The following is a 22,182-nucleotide window of genomic DNA, read 5'->3' as shown; positions in this document are numbered from 1 at the left end:
TCAGTCTCTGGAACTGCTGACAAACACAGGCAGTCTGAGACTCTCCCAAACACCACCTGAGCTAAACCTGAGAACCAAGATATTTTCAGGGCCCAAAGTTCAGAGGGTAAGGAGTCAGAGGAGCAAAGCAAGCAGAACAGCCAGCTCAACCAAAGAACAGGAGCCTAAGATAGTGCAGAGAAATGTCCTGGCCATTGATGCTCTCCCACAGACATGGTGCCAACACCAGCTTGGGGAGGTGGTGTGTACGTGCAGAATTTAAGGCTACTGGCAGGAGGGAAAGTTGAAGCATGCCTAAGGATTTTTTTGTACATGTCCAACAGTCGAGAAGCAGAGTCGGAATCAAGAAGCAAAGTCTTACCTCAGCACGGGGGTATTTAAAAGTTCCATCACCAAGTCCACTGCCATGTTTGTCATGGAAGGAAGGCATGAAGAGGACTTTCAGGGCAGTCCTATAAAATCTGGGACAACCGCAGCTCTTGAGAGGGAGAGACTGGAGCACTTATGGTGTTCAAAGAGCTAATCCTGCAAACCTTGGCCTATTTGGAATCTTGGTGCTGCTGGGAGTTGCTGGTCCCGCCTTCTCCAGCAAGGTGGAGAAAGACTGAGAGAGGAGAGGCAGGTACGGTGATTCCAATGGTCCAAATTCTGTCATTGTCTCTGTTACCAAGCCTCTGTGTCCTCCAGGACAGCCTCAGTACCAGTGCAGAAGAAGCTTTGGAGAGGGTGGTGGTGAGGAGAATGCTTCTGAATCTGGATACCCAGTGAAACCACTGTCAAGAGCCTTTCTAGGTCTGGCAAGAAAATACAGCAATGAAGGAAGAATAATGTCTCAAAATGAAGAGGTTGGTTGTTGTTTTTTCTCATCCACAAAATGTGAATATTACCTAAACCACAGACTTTGCAAGAATTAATTGAAATAATATTCCAGAAATTGAATAACAGCCAGGCTGAAGTGAATAGATTGGATGAGCATGTACATGGTCCTGTGCACCAAAAGGCTGCAGGTTCAATTCCAGGTCAGGGAACATACCTGGCACATAACTGGGTTTCAAGTCAGGCCTCCTAAGGAAGGAAATTGAAGGGATGTTCTTATAATGATATTTCTCTCTCTCTATCCCTCCCCCTACTCTCTTTAAAAATCAATGGAAAATGAACTAATGCCATATCTACAAATGTGGATAATCTAAAAAGAAAGAAGAAAGAAAAAAAAAGAAGTGGGGAGTGGCTAACCAGTTTGGTTCAGTGGATAGACCATAGGCCTGTAAACTGAAGGGTCTCAGGTTCAATTCTGGTCAAGGGCCTATACCTTGATTGTGGGCACATCCCCAGTTGGGGGTGTGCAGGAGGCAGCTAATTGATGTTTCTCTTTCATTGATGTTTCTAACTGTATTCCTCCTCCTTCCTCTCCATAAAAAAATCAATAAGATATATTTAGAAAAAGAAAGAAAAAACATGGTAAAAGAGGTTGAATTTACTGTATAATTTAAAGCATATTATTTTACATGCTTTAAATTATACGGCGCATATGTTATCTATACTAATAAAAAGGTAATACACTAATTAAACCAGGTTGACCGAGATATTGAGGTTGAGGATAGGGCATGTGACTGTGGAGTTTAGGGAACAAATCTAGGATAGATATACAAATTTGGAAGTCATTGTTTCTTGTTCATCATACTTTAAGCCATAAAACTGGAAGAATTCACCAACAGTGTGACTAAAGATAGACAAAAGAAGAAATCCAAGAAGGCTAGGGCATTCCATTGTTTGTAGTTGGGAATATTTAGAAGAAACAGCAAAGAAGATTTTGAAGAAGTGTCCATGGATGATATGGGAGAAAGGCAGGAATGTGTGGGTCTTGGAGCCAAATGAAGAAAATTTTTCCCAAAGGCAGGAGTAATCAGCTATGTCAAACTCTTTTTATAGTTTAGGTAAGATGAGAACTGAGAATGGCTGATTGGATTTAGTAACATGGAGGTCATGGGGGAAAAGATGATTGGAATAAAAGTATGATTTGGAGTGAATTATCTTCCAGGGAGTTTCCATAAGAGTGTCAACTGATTTTTCTTTTTCTTTTCTTTTTTTTTTTTATAATATATTTTATTCCTCCAGAGAGGAAGGGAGAGGGATAGAGAATTAGAAACATAGATCAGCTGCCTCCTGCACACCCCCCACCTGGGATGTGCCCACCACCAAAGCACATGCCTGCCCCTGACCGGAATCGAACCCGGGACCTCTCAGTCCACAGGCCAACGCTCTACTGCTGAGCCAAACCTGTCTTGGCTGTCAACTGATTTTCAACAGAAATTTTGCATGCCAGAAGGGAGTGGCAAGAAATATTCAAAGTGATGAAAAGCACAAATCTACTGTAAAACAGTAGAATCAAAGGACAGATAAAGAGCTTCCTGGATAAGAAAGAGCTAAAGGAGTTCATCACCACAAAACCCATATGTAAGAAATGTTAAAGGATTTTCCGTAAGAAGAAAAAACGATTAAAAATCAGCATTTCCCAAACTTTTGACCTATGTGTACCCCTTCTATAATTTTCGTAACGCTGAGTACCCCTCGTACTCATGAGAACGTAGAATTAGGCGCAGCTAAGCACGGTGCAGTGCATATCTCCACCAAACTCCGGTACAACACGCACCCCTACCAAACTCTTCCCGTATTCCTGGGGGTTCGCGTACCACACTTTGGGAAACACTGAATAAAAGAAAAATATGCTAATTGAATATATCATCACTACACCCACAGCCAATCAGGAATGATATGCAAATTAACCCAACAAAAGTGGTAGGTAAATTTGCACATGCAGGCAGGGCAGGTAGCACCAGATGCTGCCCTCAGGGTCCAGGCCACAATCGGGGACTTGGGCAGATGGCACGGGCAGTGCCTGACGCCTCCTGCAGTGTCTAGGCCATAATCCTGACTAGGCAGGCAGCACCTGTTGCCACTTGCGAGTCCAGGCAATGATCAGGGACCAGGCAGGCAGAGCAGGCAATGCCAGATGCCACCTGTGGGGTTCAGGCTGCAATCAGGACTGAACAGGCGGGGATGGTTAGTGTCTCTGGGATCACTGTCTGCCCTGGGCCACCTGAGGACACCAGTGAAGCAGGCCCAGGTTGAACATTTTAATGAAATTGGGATGCCTTGTCCCCAGCCCTGTCCCTGGTGAGGAGAGGGCAGTGGGCCTTGGAAGGGACTGGGAGAAACCTCCAGGTGAGCTACCAGGAAGAGGTGCTGAACCATGATGACACAAAGGGCTTGCTGATGGAGGTTCGCAATGATACAGAAAAAGTGGCTCTCGCAGGTACTGAGCTCAAAAAGTGCATTGACAGTCTGATGGATGAAATCGCCTTTCTGAAGGTGTATAAAGAGGAGATTGCCGAGCTGCAGGCACAGACCCAGTACGCTCAGATCTTCATGAAGATGGACATGTTCTCCAAGTCTGACCTCTCTGTCATGCTCAAGGACATTCACACCCACCATGAGAAGCTGGCTGCCAAGAACATGCAGAATGCTGAAGAATGGTTTAAGAGCCACTTCCCCATGCTGACTGAGAGTGCTGCAAAGAACACCTATGCTGCCAAGGACGAGGTGTCCAAGAGCCACTGCCTGCTCAAGGCCAATACCCTGAAGACTGAAGAAAGCTGGGGCATAAACAAAGTGCTCGGAAAGCAGCTGCAAGATCTGGAGGATAACCAGAATGCCTACGTTAGTGCTATGCAGGACACAATCAACAAATTAGAAAATGAGTTGAGAACTACAAAGAATGAAATGGCTCAATATTTAAAAGAATACCAAGACCTTCTAAATGTGAAGATGGCTTTGGACATTGGCATTGCAACTTACAGGAAACTCTTGGAAGGTCAGGAGACCCAGGTCAGTTTCACCAGCGTGGGAAGCAGAGCCAGCTGCTACTCCCAGAGTTCCCAGGTCTTTGGTCCATCCGCCTACGGTGGTTTACAGACTAGCTCCTACTTGATGTCTGCTCGCTCCTTCCCTTCTAAATACACCATCCCCGTCCAGTAGGAGCAGCTCAAGATAGAGGAGACCATTGAGGCTGCAAAAGCCGAAGAAGCTAGGGAAGAACCCCCTCTGAAAGAGAAGCTTAAGAGGAGGAGAAGGATAAAGAAGTGACTGAGGAAGAGGAAGAAGAGGAAGAGGAAGAAGGTTCCAAGGAAGAATTTGAGGATGCAAAGGAGGAAGAAGGAGGTGAAGCTGAAGGAGAAATGCCCAAGAAGCTGAGGACAAGAATAAAGATGAAGGTGCTGGGGAGAAGCAATCAACCAAGAAGAAAGATTGAGCCCCCCTTTCCTTAATTATTTCAGGAATAATCCACCTGAAACCAGGTCAACCCTGTCACCAACTACGCGGTTGAGTTCTATATGAATTAAGAAGTCAATATATATAACATTCGGGTTGGACATTAAATGTTGTGCTATGACTTTTCTCCTTTTGCAGAGTATCTGTTTGCTTGCAGAGAGGCTTCCTGGCTTGCTGTCAGCCTGTGCATGGTCCACGCTTATGAGTTCAGGACCTATGACAATGTGAGTAATTCAGATGTTTACAATAAAAACACATGAATACATGAATTCACTAATGTCAATGTTAAACTTCATAGAAAAAATAATCCTTTGAATCTTTGGTGGTTAGAAATTAAAGACCTCAAATCATGTGCAATAAACAGTAAATAAAGTTACACTGAATGACAAAAAAAAAAAAATACATTAGGGGCCAGGAAATGTTCAAAGAACTGGTTAGGAGCAATCAAGCAGGCAGGCAGGTGAGCAGTTAGGAGCCAGCAGTCCCAGATTGCAAGGGGTTGTCTGACTGCCAGTTTAGGCCCAATCCCACAAGGGTCCCAGATTGGAGAGGATGCAGGCCAGGCTGAGGGACCCCCCTCCCTGTATATGAATTTCATGTACCGGGCCAATAGTATGGATAATAAAATGCCAATAAATAAATATATATATATATATATATATATATATATATATATATATATATATATATATATATATATATATATATATATATATATATATATATATATTTTAATTTTAATTTTCTTTCTAAAGAAAATATATGCATTTGCATAATGCATTTTAGGAAAATAGATGGTACAACTAGCTCTAGATAGATATTTGATAATTTTTTCCAGCCACATAAAGCTCTGTAAATTAGTGACAAGCAGATGTTATCTCATTATCTTCAATGCAGAGCCTTCAGTGCAGCCTGGGAGCTTTTGAATCATCTGTTTTTGTACCTACATGAAAAACTTTGAGCTCAGCCCTTTTCTCCTTCTTCCTTTTGCATTGACACATTAGTAGGCTATATGAACTCTGAAGATCAAATTGATTTCTATTTCTATGCTGGAAAATGCTCACTTTGTGAATAAGAACGTTTTTCACAATGTGGATTTGAAGTCATGATTAACAAACATAGATGTGAGACCTTGAAATATGAAGCCAATCATGAGTGTGTCTATAATAGACACAGGTAAATTATTTATTGCAGAAGCTTATTTAGGTGGATATTTTATGGGTGGTTGGATGTTAAGGATGAATAGCATTAAGGGTTAGGGCTTATGCATGACCAGATTTCTTACTCACTCCCTCACACACTTTGATACAGAACACCTGGAAAGAATTTTAATAAATTTGTTCAGTGATTGGAAATATTTTTTTTTCAAATAAACTGATATTACATTTGCACTTTTAGTGCATTGGATTCTTATGGCTAATCTTATAGTGCATCATGAGATATGCTTATACTTAAATTTATAATGACTTACACACACACACACACACACACACACACATGAGAGAGAGAGAGAGAGAGAGAGAGGGAGGGAGAGAGAGAGAGAGAGAGAGAGAGAGAACTAATCTATACTAATAAAAGATAATATGCTAATTAGACCAGGTTGACCAACCATCCTCTGGACTTCTGATTTCCTTCTGGACAAAGCCATGGTGGTGAGGGCCAAGGCAGAAAGGGCAGTTGGGGCAAGATCAGACTAGCAGGAGAGGGCAGTTAGGAGTGATCAGGCAGACAGGCAGAGGCAGTTAGGGGTATCAGGCAGGGAGTCAGAAAGGTTAGGGGCACTCAGGCAGGCAAACAGAGGAGTTAAGGGCAATGAGGCAGGCAGGTAGGTGAGTAGTTAGGAGCCAGAGGTCCCAGATTGGAGGAGGGATGTCCAACTGTCAATTTAGGCAGTCAAACACCCCCAATTGGAGAGGGTGCAGGCTGGGCCAAGGGACCCCCTTTCTCTGTGCACAGATTTTGTGCACTGGTTCACTAGTCTATCATAAAGGCCCCACATGGCTTCTTCCAATCCTAAGTACCTCCCAAAGGCCCCATTTTAAAATATCACCACATTGGGGGCTCACACTTCATCATATGAATTTTGGGGGTGCAGACATTCGGTCCAACACACTCACAGAGATCATTTCTTGTTCATAACTACTTATCTATAGCCACTATTCCCACTCTGTCAAGACAGTTTCTTTTGCCTCTGACATTCCTGCTGATCCAAAAGGTGAGCTAAGAGAAATAAAACACATGACTAATGAGTGAGAAGAATGACATAAAGGTATAGTGGTGGAACGAATTAACTTAGACCACTCTTGGGAGTAGAACCAATGAAGAGGCCAGAATATTATTATTTTAATCACTGGAAAAAAATTTTAGAGTAAAATCCAAAAGCATATGAAGCTCAGTCAGACAAAGAGTGATAACCAGTGCACTGACGTGGTACTGAGAAGCTTGCCAAGGGGCTTCTGGAGTGGCCTGGCTGATGACACGAGGCAGATACCAAACCCAAGGATGGATGGGCCTGGAGACCTACAGGGATTTCTCTGGAACATATCAGAGATGTGTGGGTCTGGAGGCTAGGACGTGTCTTCCTCTGCAAATTCCCAAATTCATGCATCTGTGTGGTTATTCACTAGTTACAGTAACCACAGTACCCCAGCAGCTGTTTTTGTTTCAATGACTCAGCACAGGAAAATGAAGGTGGAGAACTTCTTAAACCACTCCAATCATGTCACTCTGTCAGATGTAGACACAGCTCTGATTAGCTAAGGTGTCTTACCCTGGCTCTGCAGGGGTGACATGGACATTGAGATCCTGGAGTGTGGCTGCAGGGAAGTGCAGCCTCACTCAGTGGGTAACTAGTTCACATTGCTTTCCTATCATATAAAATTAGTGCAATGTTTCCTCTATATAAAACCTCTGGAAATATTTGTCTGTTCTAACAGTCCCTCTACCTAAGAGGAGATAGAACACCATTTTAAGTGCAGTCTGTCAGTCAAGATTTGAGTTTTCTTCCCCTTAAATATCAATTGTTCAAGTCGTGGTACAAAGAAAGCCAACTGTGGGAGAAGGATCAAAGAATTAAGTTAGCAAGCCCCATTCTTTTTTAAAAATATATTTTTTTTATTGATTTCAGAGATGAAGGAAGAGAATAGAAATAGAAAAATCAATGATTCAAGACAACTATTGATTGGCTGCTACCTGCATGCCCCACACTGGGGACCAAGCCTGAAACCAGGTATGTGCTCTGAACAGGAATCTAACTGTGACCTCCTGGTTCATAGGTCAATGTTCAACCACTGAGCCATGCTGGCCGGGCGAGAGTCCCATTCTCGAGATACTTTGTGGAGCTGGTCTTTTCGACTTGAGCACTCTGTTTCTGAAATTTAAAGCCTACCGTGCTGGTTAGAAAAGCTACCGATGATTTAGCTGCTGTGCTATTATCCACACTAATAATTACCTCCATTAATGGGAGAGTCTTTGGATTAGGAATTATGTATTATTCACCAATGTATCTTAGGCATTTAGTGTTTTAATGAATGGAATAATTATGTTTGAACTAGATTTTTATAAAAACAGAGGCAAGATGGGCATTAAGGTATTTACTATATTCATATAACTAGTATATCCCTAACTTAGACAAATGAAAACAAAACAAAACAAAACAATTCTTTCAAAACTAGGGCCAGTGGCATGCCATGTTCACATCAAAATTCAATGAGGAAGTTGTTTCCCCTTCTCATTGCCCTTCACTTTCCTGGAATGGGATGATTCTAATAATAATAACATATAGCCACCTGTTGCATTCTTATTACAGTTAAAGAACCGTGGTATACACTAAAGATAATAACACTAGCAATAGCTAATATTTGAGTAGTTGCTATGTGTAAGGGGGGGCACTAGTAATTTCTATGCAATAATTACTTAAACTGTATCAGTCCCATGTTGCAAGTGAGGAAACTAAGACATAGAGGGAAGGGCATGTGCCCAATATCACTCAGCTGGTAGGTGTGAAGTTAGATACTGAACTTCTGCAAAAGTGCTGACTGTTAACCCTCTCAGGGCTGCAGCTGGGTGCTCAGGCTACCTCCACTGCCCTTTAGGTGCTTCTGAACAAATTACAAAGTGCATCTTCCTCAATAATAAAACTGTTATACACATAAGCCATTCTTTAGGAATTATGCAAATTGAGTTATTAAACATAAAATAACATATATTTTTAATTCTTAATCAAACATTGGAAAGTAGCCTATGGGATATAAAAATATATTTCAAAATATACTATACAAAAATATATTTCAAAACAACTTCCACAGATATTAAATAACTATAGCAAATTGAATGCTTACTTTCTCCAATGCCTTCTTTTCTATAAAAATAGTTTCCAGCCAAAACCGGTTTGGCTCAATGGATAGAGCGTCAGCTTGGGGACTGAAAGGTCCTGGGTTCGATTCCGGTCAGGGGCATGTACATTGGTTGCGGGCACATCCCCAGTAGGGGATGTGCAAGAGGCAGCTGATCGATGTTTCTCTCTCATTGACATTTCTAGCTCTCTATCACTTTCTCCTCCTCTCTGTAAAAAATCAATAAAATATATATTAAAAAATTATCTTAAAAAAATAGTTTCTAGACTTGTGTTACACCCCTCAAGCATTAGGAGTTTATACATTTTAATTTTTAAGAATATATTTTCTCCACTGGAGACTAAATTAGAAAGTTAACTGTGTCTTGAGAGCTATAAAAGTATTTGGATGTGTCTAATAAAATATTCCTGAAAGTATAATGTGTATATATATTTGATTTTTGAATATATAATAGTGTTTAAGAAAAAGTCTCACCATATTGCACATGCTGTTATCAAACTTTGTTTAAAAATTGTGCTAAGAAAATTTAACATGAGATCTGGCCTCTTAACAAATTGTGAAGTTTGGTCATCCTTGTCTTCCTGCCCCTCCAGCAGAGAGAATGGCAGCCCACCCAGCTCCCAGCTTTAAATCTATCTCTGTGTCTTCTCTCTTTATTTCTAATATTTCTCAATCCCTGGTCATCTCCACTTAGAACCAGTTCATTCATCTCTCCTTCCGTGCGGGACACGGAAAAGGGAGATCCACGCCATGTCAGGGCCCCGCTGCATCAGGCCCCTCACTATGGCACTCAATGTAGGTCAAAAGAGCAACAAGAGAAGAAACAATGCAGCCAATTCAAGTGCCAGAGCATTACGTCTGTCACCACAAGTACCCAGAGAAGTTCCTGTGTCCCTTTACTCAAAAGGACTGAGAGTTGCCCAATGACAGCAAAGGGGAAAAAGAAAACTGAAAGATAGACAAGAGACTGAGATGCCAACATGGAATCATCTGAAGAAAAATGACTCAAGTACAGCAGATTGTGAAAAAACAAGAAGTTGAAGCTACTTCTTCAACCATGTTCCTGCTCATGCTAGCATCTGTTAGCTTCCAGTCTTCTGCAAAGTCTTGCACAGCCAAGTCCAAGGACTCTGAGTAAATATACACCAGCAGCAAAAGAGACTTTCTTTCATTTGGTAGCTAAAAATGTTAATATGTCCATTTCTCATATTGCTGTTTTGCATCGGCGTTTTTTTGTTATCATTTAATAGCCAGAGTTTTGCTCTTGACATTTAAGTTTTGAAAATGATAACATGTATGTAGTTTAGTTTTTGCATTGGCACTGTTTGCAATTGTTTTAATTTAGAGTTTTATTCTTAATGTTTAAATTTTACTTTTATTATAGTAGCTTAAAAAACAAAAAAGGGTGAGATGTTGAGGGCCGCCTGGGAAGGCACATGGGCAATTTTCCTTAATTATCGTCAAGGCGTAGGCAGAGACACACCTTGGCAACATGTTTCCCCAAGATGGTGGACATGTTGTCAGCTTGGCCTTCATATCAGCCCAGGTGTCAGCAGGGGTGGTACTAAATATGTAAATTCAGGCATGCTAGGGCCTACTTAAGAATGCAAATAAGTTGGTGTTACTTCCTGGTATTGGGGGTATAAAATAAATGTACCGGGATGGGTTGTTGTAGTCATTCTCTTCCTGCCCCTCCAGCAGAGAGAATGGCGGCCCACCCAGCTCCCAGCTTTAAATCTAAAAAAAAAAAAAAAAAAAAAAAAAAAAAAATTGTGAAGTTTGCCATACAATATTGTTAACAATAGGCAACAATATAGCAGGTCTCTGGAATTTAATCATCTTGCTTAGCTGAAACTTTATGCCTGTTGAATAGCAATTTCCTATTTCTTCTTTTTTTAGTCCTTGGCAACTACCAGAATAATCTTTGCTTTATGCATTTGACTATTTTGGATACTTAATATCCATGGCATCATGCAGTATTTGTTGTTCTGTGATCGGACTTTTTCATTCAGCATGTCTTCAAGGTTCATCCATGCTCTAAGGCAGGATTTCCATCTTTTTTAAGTTCGAATAATATCTCATTGTAAGCATATACCTATTTTCTTTATCCATTGATCCATCAATGGAAATTCAGTTGTTGTTTTTCCACATCTTGGCTATTGTGAATAATGCTGCCATTGAACATGAAAATGTAAATATTTCTTCTGATACAAATTTTGATGTTTTGAGATAAATATTCAGGAATGTGATTGCTGGGTTATATGGTAGTTCTGTTTTTAATATTTTGAGGAATATCCTATAATGTTTTTAAAGCAGCTGCACTGTTCTACATTCTCATGAACAGTGAGTAAGGATTCCAATGTCTCCACATCCTTCCAATATTTAAATGTGAGGTGATATTTCATTGGGATTTTGATTTGTATTTATTTCTTTGATGCCTAGTAATGTTAGTTTAAAAAAAAGCAAAAAACAACTATTCACTAGGGAAATGTAATATTTTAATGAGAGATAAAACTGTTTGTTTTTTTAAAAAACAACAACTTAAAGATATAGATATGACAACACTATCATATTCCTTACTGAGGTCATCAGTCAGTATAAGTTGTAATTTTTCACAAAGTTGAAGTAAGTCATATTCTTCAACCTTTCAAATTATATATGTCATCTGGAAGAGCACTTCTCAAACTGTAGTATACATTAGGGTCTTTTGAGATAAAATTCAAATGCAGATTCAAATTTATTAAGTCTGGTGGTACCTGAGATTCTGCATTTCTAAGAATCTCCCAGGTCACAAGTGTTAGTTAATGTTGCTAGTCCATAGACTACACTTTGGGTAGCAGAACCTACAACAGTGGTCATTATCATAGCCTTTTAAAGAAAATATTATTATATTCAATATGGAAAAAAAAATGCTGTTCCAATTTAGTTTTGGATCATTACAGGGCTATGATAGTGAGACTTGGTGAAATAATCCTTCTTCCTCTTATCTTGTGGTAATTCAATGTTGGAGAAATTGGTGTCAGAGTCATAAACTGCAAATGGTTCAACAGCAATGATATGATTTTACTAAGCAGCACTGCTACATGCTTTTTCAAAGAATTTCTTATTCCTTTTGATTCTTTCAAAGGCACATTAGACTGAATTTTGGTTCCTGCACATTTTGCATGTACCATTAAATATCTTTTGTAAGGAGGCTGCAGTATTTTTAACAGGAGTTAATTTTTGTATCTCCAGAATTTCCAAAACAAAAAATAATTGCCATTTTGAGTGAATGATTACATAGTAATCTCTATGTCTAAGTAATATTGATACTTGGTGTATTATTATTGGGAAATAGATATTTGTTGTTACATAGTGATTTACGTCATGATGGAAGTGTTTATAGATTTAAGTTAAGAACTCAGAAATACTATTCCAATACAATAAACAAAGAGCAGATGATACTCTGGCCAATGATGTTTGTTCCCAGGTGTGACTTACAGGAAAGTGAATTCCCTATGTCCCCCCAACTTTACTGGGCATGCACCTAGCTTCCTTTTGTCTAGTTCTCTTCCCCCAGTGTTCTGCAGGGCATAGACCAGTGGTTCGCTGGGGAGTGTACAGTTGCAACTTTTTGGTGAAGCTACCCAAAAGACATAGCAACAGCATCATTGTTAGTATTGAAACACGGCGGTTATTGTTGTATTATTATTTATTAATTATTGTATTATTTTCTATACAAACTACTGTCACCCCCCCCTCTTTTGGGGGGGAAGCATATAAGAAAATACCACTTTAATTGGTATTAAATTGTTAATATCTTTTATAATTCTCTAATATTTTCTCAGACATCTACCAATACATTCATATCTCAATCCCAGGCCTATTTTTTTTCTATAAAATTTTTATTGTTGAAAATTTTTTTTCCCATTGACCCCTTCCAGCCCACAACTTCATCACACTGTTGTTTGTGTCCATGGGTAATGCATATATTCATACAAGTTCTTTGGTTATGCATATATTCATCAAAGAACTTGTATGAATATATGCATAACACACCTTATGCATAACCCACCCACCCACCTACCCTCACCTTCCCTCTGAGATTTGACAATCTGTTCCATGCTTCTGTGTCTCTGGATCTATTTTGTTTTTCAGTTTATTTTGCTCTTTAGATTCTACCTATGAGTGAGATCATGTGATACTTGTCATTCTCTGACTGGTTTATTTCACTTAAATACTCTCTAGGTCCCTCATGCTGTCTCAAACCTCCTTTTGCCACACCTTGTACTTATCAAAGCTGAATTTATAAGTAAAGTATACATATAATTAAAAAGAAATGTATGGGGGCAGAATATAGGATTATAAAATTGAAAAAATATATAATAATGTAAATTTGATCTTCATTTATACCTTCTCCTACAAAAGGTTAAGCATAGTATTCTCCTTGTGTACTTTAAATATCAAAAGCAAATAAGATCAGAGCAGAATTGCTATCAAAATACTATTGAAAAGAAATTCTCTACAGAATGTAACTGATTATATAGAAATGTTCAAGTTCATTTAGTGTAATTAGCAGTAAGCCGGCTGATATGTAATGGATGTAGTGGATGCCCATGGAAATAATTAAGCTAATTGACTTTGGGGACTCCAAGTTGCAGATTTCTTTTCCAATTTCCCAAGCTCTATCCGAGACTGCCTTTCCCCCTCCTCTTTCTCTTTCTTTTTGTGTTTTCACTTAAGATCAATAAAGATCTGTGGACAAAAATGGGCTACATACTAAACCAGATAAGCTCAGGAAAGGCCTGCATGACAACCTTACAAACTCAGACCTAAAGTTACCACATAGGATGGTCTGAAATAGAAACTTTTTAAGTAAAAGTCATTTATTGCAGGTGGTCATGTTCTAGGCTAGGATGCTCGCTGACAAAAGTCAATCTTTACCTTAATTAAGCCTATTTTCTTTTTGCATCTATGATAACATACCTTTGGAATGGCAAAGTAACTTCCTTTTTCTGAGTCATTCAATGCCCTCACACCACACCAGAGTGAGTCCACATAGACTCTCATTGTTATTGTTATATTAATAGTTGACTGTTAACTATCCTGTACCACCAATGTAAAAGAAGTATGTGTCTATCATTTTCGTTTCTATCCAATCCCAGAGGTTTCCCCACTTTGCTCTCCCATGTCTCCCTTATCTATCACAAATGGATTTCACGTCACTCTCTTATGTTTTCTCTTGTGATTGTCATGGATAAAATAGGGTGCAGAACTGTGATTTGCCAGAGCTTTTTCTCTATCCATTAAAATTTTGCTTCTCAGCAATTGTCATTAGTCTGGCTCAAATAAACTCACAAAATTCTCTATAGGTTTGATTGTTTGTTTGTTTTTTACATTGAGTTTTTTGTTTGTTTTTTTACATTTTACAGTCAGAATTTAAATTGTAAGGATTCTTATGGTTATGCCAATTCTATCTTTTCCCTTTTAATTAGGGTCATTTTTTTTTCTTCATGAAAGATTTAGACTAAGCTTGAATAAATCATGATCACTATGGTTAACGAGCAAAATGAAGGCATGCTGGCTTCAGTTTCAGTGGCAAGTTGCACGTGGGCGGCCACACTGCTGAGGATGGCTGTATGAGTGGGTGTCTGAAAACTAAGGAAAATGGTGGGATGATTGGCACAGCATGTAAAAAGGGGACAATGTCCCCTACTAATGTCAATGCCAACATGGCCTTGTAGGGCCAGTGGATGTGCACAGAGTACTCAGAGATACAAAAGCTTGAGGCATTACATTTCCAAAGAATTTTATCTATCTCTTAAATGGACAATCTCAAATTCTCATGAACCATTTAGTAGGAAATTGAAATCATAGTGAAAGGAAACACTTAAGGTTCTACCTCTTCCTTTCAGCTCTTTGTACCTGCAGGAGCAAAATCAACAAATATTAAGTGAATGTTTATGGAGGATCCTCATAGGAATATGATCAAGCTAAGAGAAATTCCCTTCCTTTTAGTCACTTATAATCAAGTTGAAGAAGGAAGAATGAGAGGAACATGTCCAAAAATTATTCAGGCTCAGTATATTTTTTAAAAAAGCAAACAAAACAAAACTCCACAAAATGGGGAGTTTATAGTAAAGAAAATTTTATTTGCTTTATATCAATATATTTTGAATGTTCCAGTTTTAAATATTATGTCCCATTAACTCCATAAATTACCTAAATGTTCTGATGATGCCATTTTTTTTTATTTTTTTTTACTTTCAAACTCTATTTTTCTCCTGGAAATGTTGCCAAAATCTACTGAGATCATATGTCTTGATTTATAGTTAGAAAAGTATGGTCACTGTTAATTCTAGCTTTAGCTTTTCTTCCAAATTGGGCGTGACCCAGGAAAATCCAATTTGTTCTAACTTATTGGCTTCCCAATCTGTAAAATAAACTGATCTGGTTTATTCCTGAAGTAGTTAGGAGACCTAAAATACAATGATTCTGATATTTCGGTGTAGGTTAAAGTCTTTTGACCTTAGGGATTTCTTCATGGTGGCTATCCCCTGATTCTCCCAAATCTTGGTCATAAAGTTTTCTTCTTTAAAATGTTTTTTTTTTTCATTAGAAAATTAATTTGTTAATCATAGAAAAATAAGCAAAAACAAAGGAGTGAAAAAGTCACAACTGCTAGATTAGCTGAATCATCCTATAAACTCCCCTATCCACCTGATTCCCATCTCAGTTCAGCCCGAGAAGAGTCCTGGTAATGGCAGCCTGAGAGCTCTCAGGGGTGATCACCACACACTTGCCATCCTGGAGCCTGCCTGGTGTCTGGACCATGAGGGATCTGTTCTAGGATCGTATCCTGAAAGGTCTACTTTGAGGACCATTTCCTTTGATTTCATTAATTTTCTCCAGTGTTTGTCTGTTTTTTAATTCATTAATTTCTGCTTTTATTTTTCTTAAGTCCTTCTTTCTGCTTACTTTAGGTTTAATTTGTTTTTTTTTTCTAATGTATCTTTATTAATTTCAGAGAGGAAGGGAGAGGGGGACATAGAAACATTAATGATATGAGAGAATCTTTTATCAGCTGCTCTCTGCCCAACTGAGGTTGAGCCCACAACCTGGGCATATCCCTGACCAGGAATCAAACCATGACCTTCTAGTTCCTAGGTTGATGCTCAACCACTAAGCCAACATGACCAGGCTCTTCCTTTCATTGTTTATTAATGTAAAAGCTTACATCATGAATTTTAGACCTTTCTCCTTTTCAAATGTAAGCACTTAATTTTCCCTCAAAGAAATTTGTTACATGCATCATACAGATTTTGATATGTTGTATTTTTTAAATTTTTACGGCTCAAAATATAATCTAGTTTTTCATTTGTGCTTCTCTGAGCCACAATTTATTTATAAATATGTTGTTTAATATTCAAATACTTGGAGATTTCCAGAAATATTTTTTGTTATTAAAATGTCTAGTTTAGTCCTACCTGGTTTGTCTCAGTGGATAGAGCATCGGCCTGCAGACTGAAAGGTCCCAGGTTTGATTGTGGTCAAGGGCACATGACTAGGTTGTGGGTTTGATCCCTAGAAGGGGGCATGTAGGAAACAGCTGATCAATGATTTTCTCTCATCATTGATGTTTCTATCTCTCCTTTTCCTTTCCTCTATGAAATTAATAAAAATATATTTACCAAAAAAATGTCTAGTTTAATTCTGTTCAGAAAAACACTTTATGTTTCAATGTTTTCTCTTTATCAAAAACCTTGTGGTAAAGAATATTAATCATCTTTGTGAAAGACATGGATGCCCTTAAAGAGAATCTTAATCTGTTTTTTGGGGCTGTAGTTTTCTATAAATGTCAATTAAGTCCAGTTTGTTTATAATGGAATTCAAGTGTTTTATACCCATACTCGTTTGCTGTCTACTCATTCTACTGTAATTGAGAGATGAATACTGAAATTCCCAGTTATAATTTTGGATTTATCTCTTACTCTTGCTGCTTTTGCTTCATGCATTTTAAAGCTCTGTTATTAGGTACATACGCACTGAGGACTGTTCTATTCTATTAATGACCTCAGTTCCTTATAATCATGAATGGGACCTCTTTACCATTGGTAATATTTTCTTTTCTGAAATATATTTTTTCTGATAATATTATAATTATGCCACTTTTCTTATGACTAATTTTTGAATGTTATATCTTTACATCACTTTAATTTTAACCTATTACTTTTTTAATATACATTTTTATTGGTGACAGTATTTGTTTTTTAATATTTATCTTCTTGGAAATATATCATTGGGGCTTCATTTTCTATTCAATATGACAACTTTTGCATTTTAATTGTGGATTTAGACCATTTACATTGAATATAATTAGGATATGACTGAGTTTAAAACTACCACTTTGCCACTTGTTTTCTATTTGTCTCTTCTGATTTTTGTTTCCATTTTCTTCTTTTTATGCTTAACTTTGGATTATTTTAATATTAGTGGCCCGCAGCGTAAAATCTGTGCATGAGGGGGGTATTCCTCAGCCTGGCCTGCGTCTTCTCCAATTTTTTTATTAGTATAAATTCTAAAATTTTATCTTAGTTTTAATATCAGTTTCTTAGCTATATCTTCGTATCATTTTTTAAAATATGTTTTTATTGATTTCAGAGAGGAGTGGAGAAGGAAAGATAGAAATATCAATGATAAGAGAGAATCATTGATTGGCTGCTTCCTTCATGCCCCACACTAGGGATGGAGTCACAACCTGGTCCTGTGTCCTGACCAGGAACTGAACCATGATCTTCTGGTTCATAGTTTGGGCATTCAACTTCTGAGCCATGTTGGCCAGGCTTTATTTTTAAATTTTAGTGGTTTTTCTATGGATTACAATATATTTCTTTAATTTACCACATTCTACTTTCAAGTAATGATATAACACTTCCCCTTTATTATGTCCTTTATAAAAATATACTTCAATTTGATTCCTCTTATCCTTGCTACTATTATAAGTATACATTGTTATTATTTTTGCTTTAAAATGTCAATGATCTTTTAAAGAGATTATTAATGAGATAAAACATTTTTGTTTATTCACATGTATACCATTTTTCACCCTTTATTCCTTTGTGAAGAGAGAAATTTTAGTTCTGTTTAAAGAAATTTCATTACCAATTTTTGCAGAATAAGTACTAGGGATAAATTCTCTCAACTTTTATTTTTCTGAAAAAGACTTTATTTGCCTTTATTTTTGTAAGATCTTTTATTCCGGCTGAAGAATTTTAAGTGCCTACTTTTTTTTCCTTTCAATAACATAATGTGTCTCCATTGTCTTCTGCTTTGAATAGTTTTTGGTAAGTGCTGTCATTTCAATCTTTTTTTCTTTGTACATAATGTCTTCTTCCCTCCTGGCTGCTGCTATAATTTTATCAATGGGTGTTTTGCAATTTGATTCTGATATGCCTTGGATTGTTTTTATATTTTAAAGAATAAACATTTATTGAGTTTGGACCTGTGGATTTACATATTTTTTCATGAAATTTGAAAGAGACCATTGTTTATTTAACTCTCTTTTCCTGTTTGCTACCCCTCTTCTTCTTATACACTGCTACATGTGTGTTAGAGTGCCTGATATTGTACCACAGACCACTGATTTTGTTTTTGTTTTTTAGTTCTTTTTTCTTTTATCTTCATTGTGGATAGTTTCTAGAACTATGTCCTAAAATCTGCTGATCTTGTCTTTTTCAGTACCTAATATGATGTTAATGTATTTAAAATTTTAAATGTTTTGTCTTTAAGAGTTTTTTTTTTAATATCTTTCATTTCTATCCTCTGCATGCTCATATTTTCTCTCCCTTCTTGAAATATGAAGCATTTTTAACATCCTTGTCCATTAGTTCTATCACTTCTGTCTCTGAGTCTGTTCTTATCTATACACTAGTATATAAAAGCCTAAGTGACCGAATGAAATGACCGAATGACCAGTTGACCTGGTTGCTATGACACACACTGACCACCAGAAGACAGACGCTCAACACAGGAGTTGCCCCTCTGTTGGTCAGTGCACTCCCACATTGGGAGCACTGCTCAACTGACAAACAGGCACCAGACACAGGACTCATGGCTGGCAAGCACCACACTGCAGTGCAAGCCCCTCCCAATCAGGACTGATTGGGCACAAGCCTGTGGCAAGTGCAGCAGAGCTGGGATGAGTGGGAATGGCAGATAGGAGAGGCAGTCTGACATTCCCTGAGGGCTCTGGATTGTGAGAGGGCACAGGCCAGGCTAAGGGACCCACCAGGGCACGAATCCATGCACCAGGCCTCTAGTTGATTGATATTTCTTTGCTCCTATTACGCTATAGTTTCCTGCTTTTTGCAATCCAGACAGTTTATTATTGAAAACTAGACATTGTAAGTTTCTAATATGGAATTTTATTGTTATTTTTTAATACTGTTGGATTTTATCTTGTTGTTCAGTTGGAATGTTTTGTATCAGTTGGAATGTTTTGAGGTTTGCTTTTAATTTGTTAGGCCTGCAAAGTACAGCTAATGTAGCTCTATTATTTAGGCAATGCACTTTTCAAGAGTTTACTTGATGCCTCATTTATTTTAAGATCTTTCTATGCTGGCTGGTCAGAACCAAATAATTTCCAGCCCTATGAGCTTAGGCAATTGTTCTGGCTACTCCCATTCGGGAGCTGTTCTGTACTCTGTAGTTTCCTTGGCCACAGACTCAAAGGGTCCCCTTTGCTGATTTCCAGAGCTCTCTTTGTGTGGAGCTTCCTCTTTTCCTGCCCTCTGCCCTCAAATTCTAGCTGTCTTGATCTTACTGGGCTCTCATCTCTGTCTCCTCAGCTTAGCAAGACTGCCATCTCTGTTTTGAGTCTCCATGCCTGTCCCCCTCATTATAGCCTGGTAACTGTCCTCCAGGATATAAGTTTAGCAATAGCAGGGCTCATCTTGCTTATTTCTCTTCTTTCATGGATCACAGTCCTGGCTCGCTTTTTGTCCAATGACTGAAAAGAGTCTTTTTACGTATTTTGTCTGATTTTCTAGTTGTTTATGATCAGAAGCTAAATCTGATCTATGTTACTCCATCTTGGCTACTAGCAAAATCTATATTTTTAAGAAATATGTAGTTTATGATAAATTAATTGTGCCAATTTAGAGAATACAGTCTGTAATATTTCAGTCTTTTGAAATTTTTGAGGCTTGTTTTAGGGCCTTTATCATTTTTTTCTCTAGGTGCTATCAATTATAATTATTGCAAAGGTGTGTTATGACACACAGTATAATTATAAATTTGTCTATTTCTTCATATTGTTTTTGAATTATATATTTAGAGTTTATCTCATTAGAATTATTTGAATTATGTTATTAGTTTATATTAAAGTTAATATTGATCTTTCTCATGGATTGAACCCTCTAAATTATGAGTGTCATTCTTTATGACTAGTAATGCTTTTTGCCTTAAAGCCTATTTTATTCAATATTAATACAATTGTTTCATTTTCATAGCATATTTTTTAGTCTGTCACTTTTAAACTTGTGCTGTATGCTTTATTCATTTTTTATTTATTAATTATTTTAAAAATATTTTTTGTGAGAGAGAGAGAGAAAGAAATCAATGGTTCCATCAATCAGTTGCCTCCTGCACACCCACTGCTGGGGATCAAGCCCACAATCCATGCATGTGCCCTGACTGGGAATCCGACTGGTGATATCTTGGTTTATGGGACAACACTCAACAATGAGCCACACTAGACTGTGCTGTGCTGTATGTTTTAAGTAATTCTTTTATATATCATATCTATATCACTTCTGATATAGTACTGATCTGGTAATTCATAACCAGAACATTTAATTGGAGTATTCAGCCTATTTATGTTAAATGTAGTAACTTGTATTGATTTTAAATCTAATGTCTTATGTGTTTTATTTTAAGTGTTATACTACTTCTGTATTCCTTTTCCACTCTTTTTTGTGTTTTATTTTTAAGTGATAATTATTTTATTATAAAATATATATGATATAAAAATATAAATGCAAAGTATATAAACATTAAAATAGCTAAATAGAATGAAACAAGATATTAATATTTTCCAATGACAAACTACACAAGAAAAACGTTCTCACTTTATGAGAACTTATACATATTTTAGATGTATATTGCTTGAATTGTCACTAACTTTTTTTATTAACTTATTTTTATGGTTGATATTATTATAGATATTACTCATTTCCTCCTGTTTTCCCCCTCCACCCATCTCCTGTCCTACACCAAGCCTTCACCTCACTCTGTCTGTGTCCATGGGCTATTCATATATGCATATAAATTCTTGGGTTAATCTCTTCTCACTCCTATGCTATTATGGTCAATTAATATTTGACTAAGGAGGCAAAAGCATAAATGAAGTAAAGACAGTATCTTTAATTAATGGTGTTGGGAAAATTGGACAGGTATATGCAAAAAAAAAATGAAACTAGATCACCAACTTACACTATATACAAGAATAATTTCAAAATGAATAAAAGACTTAAATGCGAGTCACTAAACCATAAAATCTTGGAAGAAAACATTAGCAGCAAAATCTCAGACATCTCATCCAGCAGAATTTTCAAATAGATATACTAGGGCAAGAGAAACAAGTTAAAAAATGAACAAATTAGATTACAACAAACTAAAAAGTTTCTTCATATCAAAAGAAACCATCAACAAAATGAAAAGGGAGCCCACTGTATGGAAGAACATAATTTATTTGACATTGATACATCAGATAAAGAGTTAATTTCCAAAATATATTTAATACCATGAAGACAAACAATCCAATTTAAAAATGGGTCAATTTCTGGGGTCTTTATTCTATTGGTCTTTATGCCTGCTCTTAGGCCAGTACTGGGGTGTTTTGATTACAATGGTTTTGTAGTATAATTTGATGTCTAGTGTTGTGACCCTTCCTACTTTGTTCTTCTTTATTAAGATTGGTGAGGCTATTCAGGGTGTTTTTTAGTTCCATATACATTTTTGGAATATTTGTTCTAGATCTGTGAAGTTTGCTGATAGTATTTTAATAAGGATTGCATTTAATCTATAAATTGCTTTCAGTAGTATGAGTATTGTAATAATATTAATTATTTAATTCATGAACAAGATATATACTTCTACTTGTTTGTATCTTTCTGTTTCTTTTGTTAGTGCCCTGTAGTTTTCTAAGTACAGGTCTTTTACCTTCTTGGTTAAGTTTATTCCTAAGGGCCTTAAATTTTTTATTTTTTGTAACAATGGTAAATGGAATTTTTTTTAAAGTTTCTCTTTCTGAGAGTTTATTATTGGTGTATAAAAATGCCATTGATTTCTGGATGTTAATTTTGCATTCTGCTGCATTGCCAAATTCATTTGTTAAATCTAGTAGTGTTTTGGTTGAAACTTTAGAGTTTTCCATGTGTAATATCATATCATCTGCAAATAGTGACATTTTTACCTCCTCCTTTCCAATTTGGAAGTAGTTTCTTTTCTCTTTTTGTAT

General features: G+C 37.2%; 1 protein-coding gene across 1 annotated transcript; it reads left to right on the top strand.

Moving 5' to 3' along the window:
• Window positions 1-213: 213 nt before the first annotated feature.
• On the top strand, window positions 214-4,372 carry LOC118715615 (neurofilament light polypeptide-like). The gene is given in 4 exon segments (XM_036432204.2): window positions 214-373; window positions 688-845; window positions 3,190-4,099; window positions 4,102-4,372. Coding segments are annotated over 4 exon segments (1,452 nt in total). The 3' UTR covers window positions 4,326-4,372.
• Window positions 4,373-22,182: the final 17,810 nt, after the last annotated feature.

This window comes from Pipistrellus kuhlii, unplaced genomic scaffold (assembly GCF_014108245.1).
Source record: "Pipistrellus kuhlii isolate mPipKuh1 unplaced genomic scaffold, mPipKuh1.p scaffold_m20_p_1, whole genome shotgun sequence".
Classification (NCBI taxonomy): Eukaryota; Metazoa; Chordata; class Mammalia; order Chiroptera; family Vespertilionidae; genus Pipistrellus; species Pipistrellus kuhlii.
Note: the sequence above shows the minus strand (reverse complement) of the source record. Positions and strands in the feature narration are given on the sequence as shown.